Source organism: Micropterus dolomieu, linkage group LG10 (genome assembly GCF_021292245.1).
Source record: "Micropterus dolomieu isolate WLL.071019.BEF.003 ecotype Adirondacks linkage group LG10, ASM2129224v1, whole genome shotgun sequence".
Taxonomy (NCBI): Eukaryota; Metazoa; Chordata; class Actinopteri; order Centrarchiformes; family Centrarchidae; genus Micropterus; species Micropterus dolomieu.
In genome coordinates, this window is record NC_060159.1 from 15031030 (window position 1) to 15041750 (window position 10721).

Genomic DNA, 10721 nt, shown 5'->3' on the forward strand with positions numbered 1-10721 from the left:
TAGCGAGTCAGGGCACTCGGACAGCAGTGTACACAGCCACAGCACCTTGGCCCCCACGCCGCCATCCTGTCTGCCAGAGGAGCAGTGGATCTACGACACGCCAGAAAACGTGGTGATTCCACACCGCACTCTTACCTCCAGCTGCTCCACTCCTATAAACCAGCTGTATAGCAGCTTGGACCTCTCCTCCAGGACCACGACTGACTCCAGCTCCCTCTATTCCCAAGACAATGATGGATACTACACCTCCATGCACTTGGACTCAGGTCTGCGCTCTCGTAGCCATGGCAGCGGGCACGGTGCAGCAGCTGGACGGGCCACCAGGCACAGCATGTACGAGTGCCGCGAGATGGCGAACGAGGAAGACTCTGGAAGCTTGTACAGTGATCGCTCTCTGTCACGCAGCATCTCCCTCCGCAAGGCCAAGAAGCCTCCGCTGCCCCCAGCTCGTACAGACTCTCTTAGACGCAAGCCTGGTGCGAAAAAACCCCTTGGAGGTGTTAGCGCCATCAGCGGCGTTAATGAGCCAAACGGAGCCATGCTCAATGAGACTCTAATTGCTAGCTTGCAGCAGAGCCTACAGATGGGGCTGAGAGGAGGGAAAGGAAAAGGGGCTTCGCCGTCTTCACCCTCTCACAGCCCAAGCAGCGACTACGATGACCCTTGGGTGCTACGGCCACGCAGTCAGAGTAGCATCAGTGCAGGTAGCTCTGCAGCATCGTTAGCAGCCAACACCAACTGTGGCGTTGTGTCCAATGTATACTCGCTGTGCCATGTGACACCTGCTCATAGCGAGACCAGCAGCTTGCGCTCAGACTACGCAGATTCCTGGGGCTACTACATGGACTACCCTCGTAACCATGGAGACCAGAGGGCACAGACCCCTCCGGCGCACGCCATAGATAACATGTCGGCTGGGGCTCGCCCAGGAGAATTACAGAATGGAGGGGAGATTCACAACAACAGCCAGGCCCCTAGATCCCAACGCCAGGAGGGAGAGGTGGTGGTGAAGCCCAAAACGTCCACCTCCTCACCGGACAGGGTGCACAGACTGACCTCCCCATCCAGCGGCTACTCTAGCCAGTCCAACACCCCCACAGCCGGAACCCCAGTGCCCTCGATCGTCAGGTCCATGTCTCCCTCGGGCAGCCGGCCCAGGCCTAAAGTGCCCGAGAGGAAGTCCTCTCTCCTCTCCTCTGTATCCATGTCCTCTTCATCCACCTCGCTTTCCTCAAACACCTCGGATTCACTTAAAAACTCCGGACCTCCTCCTCCACCACCTCCACCCCTGCCCCTCTCCTCCTCTTCAGCTCCCAACACCCCTCTCAGCCCACCTCCACCTTTCCCTCCCCCTCTACCGCCAAGCTCCAGTGCAGGCCCTCCTCCGCCGGCTCCCCCGTTATCCACTAGTCCAAAGGGTCCAACTCTGAGCCCACCTCCTGCTTGCTCCACCTCCCCAGAATTCCCTCCTCCTCCATCCCCTGAAATGCTAATCCACCCCAGTTCATCCTTCAATGGGAGCTTCAGTCCTCCACCTCCACCTCCACCTCCCCCTCATGTCCCCTCTATGGGCCCCCCTCCACCTCCTCCATTGCCTGCTTTTCTCCCACCTTCCTGCTCCACATCTTTTGTGAAGGCAGTGAAGGATTCTCCTAAACCAGCTCTTTCCGACAGCCCTTCAAAGTCATCTAAGCCCCTGATAACCCCGTTTGCGCTGCAGAGTGTTCAGCTCCGCTCCGTTAAAAGGCCGGAGAATGAGATTAACGGCAAATCAGACCACACCAAAGCACAGGAAACAGGGGTGGACCTCCTTCAGGGTCTAACGCTCCAGAACCTGAAGAAGTCTCACTCAGTGGAGCATCCCCCTGTGTCACCCCTGTCAAACTGCTCCCCAGAAGAAGAGTCACGTAACTCCTCACCGTCACCGGTGTCAAAGCTCTTAGAAGAGATGTCTTTAGACTGCAGTATCACAGACTACACACTGGACAGTGTTGTCATAAATGGAAAAACTGAGGATCAGAGTTACTTTTACTTAAACGGAGAAGAAAAAGTTGAAGGGGGGGAATCATTGGCCAGTCCTCCACAGAGCTCCCAAAGCTCTCCCGTCAAACAGAAGCCCCCAGCAGTCTCCAAGAAACCCAAATACTCTTTTCTCCCGCCATTTAGCCCCAAACCAATCAATGAACAGGTTCCATCATATCCTCACGAGGATGAAACCAGCCTGTCAATAATAGAAGACCAAGTAGATGCGCTGCCAAGACAAATAAAGGAAGAGGAAAAAGAGAGTAAAAGTGAGCAACAGGAGGACGAGGAAGAAGAGGAAACTTCAGAGAGCCCTGAGCCTCTCACCGAGAGCTGGAACATTTCAGTAAGCCAGGACGAGTCCTGTATCTCCGCTTCTGACTGCCAGGAGACAAGTCTTGACCACGGACTGTGTACCAATGGAGATGCTCATGCAGAGGTAGAGGAGGAGGGAGATGGAACAAGTAGCACGACTGGATCCATCAGCTCCAAGGAGGACGACACTGGTGAGTCTGACTGGAATTTATTGTGTGGTGTTTTTAATTTGTTGTGCTTTTATCCCCCCTACCCCCATCAAATCAACGTTAGAATTTGAGAGAACACTAGTTTTAGATGCTTTCAGTCAAAACCTTGGTTTACTTATTAGCTAATAACATTACCATAATCCTATATGGTTAGTAGTGATGCTGCTGCCTGCTAGCCGTGTGGCCAGCTCCTCAGACATCTGTGAAATTAATTTTGCCCTCCTAAGCAAAGGATTCAAACTTGAAACCACAAGCTTTTTAAAGGTTTGAAAACTGTGAAAATAGCGCAGGAGGGACGGCTTATCACTGGGACAGCTGCTGCAGCCTCTTGAATTCATCCTGTCTTACTCGCTCTTCCACTCATCCTTCTATATTTCATATGCAGAGATCTCTTGTGGTTACTGTCCCTTTGCTTTTCCCGCATTGCTCTTTTTCTCAGCCCCCCACCACACACCTCTGCCTCCACTGTCTACTCGACTCCAATCCCCCATCCATCCTCATTTCCAAATATGCATTTTTGCCTCTCTGCTTTTCCCTCTTCTTCTCTGTTAATCTCTCATCCTCAGTCAGCCCCTCTCTCTTTCTGTCCTGCTCCCTTCTTCTCTCCGAGGTAAGGGTGGGAGGGGGCAAGTGTCCCAGGGGAGATGCCTTTCGTGGTTGGAGGGAGAGGGGGGAGGGACTGCATGGTATCAGAGGGGAGGGGAGCTGATCTGCTAAGGGGATGAAGAGGATGAAGGGGAGGGTGGGGAGAGCGTAAAGTGAGACTGCCTGCAGCGGCTCAGGCAGTTGGAGCGCAGACGTGAGCGCGGATGTTGAGAGGAGGAGGAGGAGGAGAAAAGCGGCTAAAGTAGAGAAGAAGAAGAGAGGAGTGGAAATCTAGAGACAAAAAGAGAATGTAAGCAGACAGTCCAGCACCTCCTCCGTACCACTTCAGATTTTATAGGCAGCCAGGTTAATGCGACGGGATGGTGGATTCCTGAGTGTGTGCATGTGTGTTGTACTGAGTGAACCTGAAGTACGCGTGTTTACTCTCCCGTAATGTTTCTCTGTTTCAGGTGAGGTGTTCGACTCCAGTACGGCTGAATCGTCTCCGGCCCCGTCAGCCAACGGGGCATCCGAGGAGAACATGGTGACTCCCTCGCGGGCCCGAACCACCGAGGACCTCTTTGCTGCCATTCACAGGTACCGTGATGCTCTCTTTTACGCCTCTTGTCACTCCTTCATCTACTATTACTCCAACTTCTTTGCACATCATCTGCTTCAACTTTCGATATATAATTTATCCCACTGAGCTCGTCTATTTTTCTTCTAGTACTCTGTCATTCTGTTTGTTTTTCTTTCTATCTTCCCCATCTTTCTCTGTCAGCATCTCATTCCCTCTTTCTCACCTGCTCATAAACCACAACGTATCACCCTGAACTCCACGCTCCTTCTCCTCCCTTCATCCCATAATTTCTCTTTATCCATCTCCATCCCCCTTCTCTCATCATCCTCTCCTTCTCCTCCTCCTCCTCCTCCTCTTCCTGCCCTCCACCTCCCAGTCATAACTTTTACCCAGCACTGTCCCATGTGCGAGCCTACACATCTGTCAAATAGCTGGTCTCTGGAGTCTCCCAGCCCAGGAGAGAGTGACTTTTTATGTTCAGTGAAGGGACTGATTCAGGAAGCAAAATGAGTCAGTAGTCAAATGTCTGGCAAGGCATCTGTGTTAGTGTACTCACAATAGCGTTGCTCATTCTCAGCAGGAGAGAAAAGGCGGTTGCTTCATCCATTATTTAGCTACTCGACACCCTCTGGTCCTAATCTAGGTTAGAGGCCACCTGAGAGATTTTTCTCTCTCTCTTGCTCTGCTGTCTCTGACATATATTGCATACGTGCTCCCGTGCTTCAAAGGGAACACGCACATAAATTTCTCATGCAGCTCGCCAGTTTGTTTCACGGTCACGTGCAGAGGCAGTCGGAGTTTTCTTGAGCATCACAGGATTCCATTTCACGGGATTTTATTTCTGCCGGCGACAGATTGTCGATGTATTTATGGTGCACACGTCACGTGTGCAAGTGCAATTTATTGTGCAGTTTAATTAGACGTGAAGATTGTGTAAGCATGTGTGTGTAAACCTCACAGTGGAATTGTTTACCACATGCTTTACTGCTCTCCTCCTCCATTACACCTTCTTCGTATAAAACATATAGAACCATATTACAGATTATTGATATTTGTTAGAGTTAATATCATATCTGTCATAGAATTTAAAACCATTTGAGAATTTTAAGTTGAATACATTGTTTTAAAATATCCAGAGATGGCTAAGTAACAATTTTAAATTTAAAAAAATTTCTAATGCAGTCTTTCAAATTTATATACTATGTGTCCAATACCTTTGCTGTCATTTCACCTCCACATTCTTCTCTACCCCCCTCTCTTTCTCTCTCTCTGGGAAAACAGAAAATGATGAAAACGTTGAATGAAATGCCTTCACAGCTGCAGCAGAACATACGAAACTTGTGAAGCGGGAGATCCTCCAAACCAAATGTAATACAGCCAAGAGAAAGAAATCGATCAAGTACAATCAAGAGATGAACCTTGTTTACCTCTAGAACTGAGATTGCTATCGCTGCCTCTTCAGTGTTGGCTGGTTGTGAACTGAACAAACTGTGAGTTCAGTATGGCGCCGTCGTGGTTGACTGGATTCAGGTGTGCGAGTGTACGCACGTGTGAATGTGTGTGAGAAAAGTCTTACGTAATGCTGATGGGCTAATGTGGCGAGGGAGCTCACAGGGGACGACGCTAGATGGAGGTTGAATTTAGGGCACAGACACAGATTTTGCAGTCTTTCCGAAATGGCAAGCAGACAGAGAGGCTCTCACAAACCATTTATATCCTCTAGTTCTCCCCGTCGTTTGACCTTCACAAGTATATTCTCTACAGGTTAGATGTCCATTATGGAAGTCTGTAGATTGTCTCATTTCTCCCTTCACTCTTAGCATAAAATCTGTATTTTTCATGCCTTTAATCATCTCTGTCTCCCCTTTCCTCCTCCTCTCCCCCTCCCTGTGCAGAGGGGGCATGCAGTGGGTGGGTTCATCTGCTCTAGAGAGGTGCGAAGTGGCAAGTAGCCCCTTCCCTTTAATTAGCAAGCCTTGTTCCTGCCATCGCTATGCTACCTTTGGTACAGCAACAGTAATCCCACAGGGCAACCCCCTGGACCACAGATTAATAAAGATGTTTCCCTGCTAGCCCTAATCCCATGTATTGTGCCAGTTGCAGCTTTATTACTACGCTCTGGTGTAGTAGTTATAGACAGTGTAGGCTAAGTGGTGCAGTCAACCACTCCGATACCCCCTGCTGAGCGGAGGCTGAATCGTCCTTGTGTGATTAAAACCGCTTTGGGCACTTTTCCCAGTTTGTGTTTTTGATTAATTTCATTGTGCCGCGTCTGAGCTTTACTGCAGAGTTGCAGCGTCTGCAGCTTTTCTTATTAAAAACTCATTGGATTTCTTTAACATAAATGTAGAACCCTTCCTCTCATTGCTCTGCCTTTCTTGATTTGAGCGTCCGCGCCACTCAATGCTCCTTATTGTTTTACTTTCGTGCTGTGACGCATGATTGCTGGGGGCAGTGCTGACATATGGCAAATTTGGGACAAAGATTTGTGGCGTGTAGGCCAAGATTTTTAACTGCAATCCTTTTTTTTTTTCTTTTAGCTACAACAACCAACACAACATTCACAAGGCTGGGTTGAGCAGTTTACCAAAGGCTTTCAGCTATATAAAATCCAATTTGCTAAGCCTAATTTTAATTTGAATAAATGGATTTGATGTCACTGTTACCTGACAAAACTGCCCCCAATTCTTGCATTTCTTCTTCTTGCTCATCCATCAGTTAAACGGAAATTTTATTTTATTTTTTTAAACAACATTAACCCTGCTTGCACTCACTCACTCTGCAAAATTTCTACAAGCATGTCATTAATCCAGTTATCCACATCTTACCCTAGGTCAAAGCGCAAGGTCCTGGGTCGCAAGGAGTCTGAGGAGGAAAAGTCCCGGGCTGGGAGCCAACCACAGTCCCCACCAGTCACCCCCACAGGCATGTCCCCAGGGACAGTGTCCTCCTTGCCTCGGCAGGCAAGCTCCATCCAGCGGAACCTCCGCAAGTCCTCCACCAGCAGCGACACCTTCAAGGCCCTTCTCCTGAAGAAGGGCAGCCGCTCAGAGACCAGCTTCAGGATGTCAGCGGCCGAGATGCTTCGCTCCACTGACCCCCGCTTCCAGAGAACTCGCTCTGAGTCAGATTCGGACCCCCCTGCTGGTTCACCCTCCTCACCGATGGCGCCACACAGCCCCTTAACCTCCCCCAGCCGTGGTAAGAGGGCAACAGAGGAGTGGAGCCGCTACGAGACCTTTTCTCTCTCCTCGCCGACTTCGTCCTTTTCGATGAGCGGGTCAAAGTATGGGCGCTCACGCACGCCGCCCTCTGCTGCCAGCAGCAAGTACAACGCACGCAGCCGAATCCTCAGCAGCCCAATGACAGTAATCTGCGAGCGTGAGGGGGAGATGGCTGAGAGCGAGTACGGAGACACTGCAGAAAGTCTGTCTGGACCAACGGCTCAGACTCTCCCTGTACTCAAAGACTCCAATGGCACTTTTTCTGAGGAGAGCAGAAGTTAAAGAGGAAGGACGGCCCCTTAGATACAGGGAGCTGAAATCATTCATCATAACCAGGTAGGGGGACAGGAAGAGGAGCCACTAGAAGGCCCTCTAGAGACACCTTCCTGAGCCCCGACCCCCTCGGCGCTGCCTCTGAGGGAGTGGACATGTCCAGATGTGAGGTCAGAAGTCGCCCCATCCTGGACCAGACTGAACTTAATCTGAAGTGGAGAACTGGTTCTGCTGCAGCATTTTCAAGACTCACATGATTCTCACTCTCTCCTTCGTTTGGTGACTCACCCTTTGTGTTAAAAGAATAGTGTTTCTTTAACGCCTGGTGTTCTTAGTTTGTTTTCCGTTTGTTTTGTTGTTGTTTTTTTTTTTTTACTTTATCTTGTCCTTAACACGCAGGAACCCTTTAGTTTCTTTGAATGACAAGGTTAAGATGGCAAACTAAGGTGAAGTGAAAAGTCACAAGTTGTTTGCTTAACTTTGCTGCTGAGGTGCTACGTAGCTAGGCAGTTGGAAAGAGTGGAATGTAAAGGCGTGCCGGACGAGATCGCCTTGTGAGTTTTCTCAGCTCTTGCGTCTCTCCTGTTGGCTCTGTAAAGTGTTTGAGAGCACCGTGGTTTGCAACTGTTGGCAATCAGCCCATTATACTGAGGAAAGAACTCTAGGACGTGGTACAACAGACAGCTACGCGGTACAAGGTCAGATGCGGTTATCGCCAGGTTTTGCTTTCTGCTGGTTTTGCTTGTAGAGCCAGTGTGTTCAGTGGTCCAGAGGAAGTGCAGAGGGCTCAGTGCTGCCACCTAGTGACGGGTGGGAGGTGAACAACTACTCAAAGTTGAAAAGCCTCATAAAACCTCTAGTCATTGAATTTTAGTTTGGAGATTTTGCACTGTGCGTAGGTCTTTTTCCTTGTTTGTGACTGCTTTAAAGGTGGTTTTAATAAACACGTGATGTCATGTTTGGGAGTTAAGTATGAATCTATAAATGTAAAGCCTGAAATTAAATTAGCAGAAAAAAATTATTTTACTGTCCGGGTCTTTTCGCAGTCATGTTGGCGAACAAAGAGCTGAAAAATGAACAGCTGGCCATTAATATCCGTTCATCCGGACGGGAACACAATCTGAGAGCGTGATCGCTTGTCTTGACACCCGTGCGTAATGGTTCAGCTGTTGCTAAGTTTGCTAAGACCTACTAGAACCTTTTAGGGCTTAAATGATTTCTATAATGCTGTTGACCTTTCTGCTAAGTTTATCCTTTTGCAGTTATAAATGGCTCTGTATGTAAATACATACACAAAGGAGTTTTAAGTTTTAACATTTTGACTTCTTTTCAAAGACTTTGTACATTTTTAGAGCTGTGTGTTTGCTGGAGAGGAGTGGTTTCCTTTTTGTAGATTATTTATTTTCACATAGCGGGGTAGCAATACGGTGTTACGAGTCAACCAGCAAGGAGGCATGGGGAAGGGTTAGTCCATGGGCCACATTTACGACGCTAATCCCACCAGGCAATTTTTTTTCTTTTAAAAGGTGCTTCAAAGTAAAAGAAAAAGCAATAATATCAATATTTATGCTTAAGCCTTCTACTGTCCTTAATCTTGAGTATTGCAAAGCGCACGCTGGTGCTCCCAGCTGAGTAAATGTGGCCTCTCTAGAGTCATACACTGAGGTGACAGACATGAGACTTCACAACCTCCTAACAGCCGTAACACCCCGTGGTTTAATCGCCCGTGACCAAAGTGTGTCTCCCAGCTCCCGCCCCGGCCATGATTGAGCACTTGAGGTCCGGGCTCGTCTCGTGACAGGAAACGTCTCAATCTCAGAGAGCTTGTGAAAAGAAGTGGTGGGAGTGGAGCTGAAGGCAGGCTGCTAACGCTCGTGTCGTGTATGTCTGTGTAATAAAAACAAGGTGATATTTAAAGTGAGAGTCTCTGTGTCATTTCTGTGTGTGTGTGTGATTCACGGCCATCTGCCAACCCAAGACTCCAAATCACCACCTCATTAGCGCCGTCGCCATGGCACCCACACTCGTCCGTCATCTGGAAAGCTCCGGTGGCCATCGTTTACCCGTCCTCCCTCCCCCCCCCGTGGGGTCATCAGTTATGTCTCCTTCTGGACATCCTACACTGAATCCCACTCAGCCTATTAAAGAACTTTCCACTGACTTGAACAGTGTTCAACCACCCTGACTTACAGTTTGGCCCCAGACTGAATACCGCATTCCCTGCAGGTCTTCACTGCCTTTTCAATACCTCGGCACGTCGAGTGTTTGTTACCAACGGCACAGAAACACTGACCGCCTCTCAGTATTTACAATAAAGTCCCTCCACCTCCTATTCAGCAGTCACCTGCCCTCTGGCGCTGCACAGGCAACGCTGTGTCCATCTGGCTGTCAGACAGAAATCAATACAAACTCCTCCCAGCTATAATCACACTATTGACATTTCAATTCTTTCCCTCCTCTTATATCCAAGACCCCCCATATAGAGTCTCCAAACAAGACACCAACGTGTGAAGTGACAAATGAAAGAGACCAGCTGTATTGACTGGAGAGTCCAGGAATAGAATAGTTATCACCTGTGTCTTTATGAATGACTCAGCCTGGTCAACAGGTATGGCTCCATTTATTGAGTCATAAAACGTGAAATGCAATGGGTGGAGGCCACGATACAGTTGTTTAATAAAAAAGTACCTGTTGGCTCAGAATCAGGTTTATAACCTACGAGGTTTTCACATATGTTGCCTTGGCATATGTGTGCATGACAGTAAACATAGAAGTATAAAATCTAAAGAAAGACAAAGCAAGTACTGCAAGTCAAGAAGCATAAATATGAAACTGACAATACAATGTGGTAAAATATATAATTAAAGATGGATAATATGACTTATTTAAATAAAAGCTGTAGAGTTTTGTGCAGGGAATTTGTAAAGGCTCACCATAGTAGTATAGTAGGACATTTTAAAAGACAGTGGTTTCAGTGGTTTTTACATGTTTTAGCCACCTAACTATAATTAAATTTACATTACTCAAACCATATTAACTCATAACCCTTTTGCCACAGCATTTTAATAAATGAATTTCCTTCTATGCTGCACTGAATTCTGGTTTGCCGCCATGCAAGGTGCCAACTGCGCTGAAAGAAATGAATCTGTTTCAGGAGGACACTTCGTCATGTGGGATGAAGGAAGCCAGGAATCTACCCAATCATCTGATTAATGGGCGATAAACTCTACCTGTAAACCCCAACTAGTTTTGACATTTCATAAACTAAATAGTTAATCGATAAAGTGACAAAATGATATTAATTGATGAAAATAATTTTTTGCAACCCTTATAGTGTACTAAAACTTATGGCAGGCTAGAAGGAATGTTATGTTGAAGGAAAATTATATAAAAACCTGCTTTGGGAAACAAGCCATGTAAATTTAACACACATGCAAAGAAAACAACAGCTTACACACCTGCTGACACCTACAGTTTTGGCAATCGGGTCTGCCTAATTTGTGGGCTGTGAGG

General features: G+C 47.8%; 1 protein-coding gene across 5 annotated transcripts in view; it reads left to right on the forward strand.

Moving 5' to 3' along the window:
- The window catches only part of nhsl1b (NHS-like 1b), a 64587-nt gene extending 55462 nt beyond the window's left edge, over positions 1–9125 (forward strand). For 3 of the 5 annotated variants that reach the window (XM_046061269.1, XM_046061272.1, XM_046061273.1), the window contains exons 7-9: positions 12–2528; positions 3602–3728; positions 6545–9125. In XM_046061269.1, coding sequence (XP_045917225.1) covers positions 12–2528; positions 3602–3728; positions 6545–7217 — 3317 coding nt within the window. In that variant the 3' untranslated portion in view covers positions 7218–9125. The remainder of the gene's footprint in view (positions 1–11; positions 2529–3601; positions 3729–6544) is intronic. The other 2 variants (XM_046061270.1, XM_046061271.1) reach the window with 2 other exon arrangements.
- The last annotated feature ends 1596 nt before the right edge of the window (positions 9126–10721 follow it).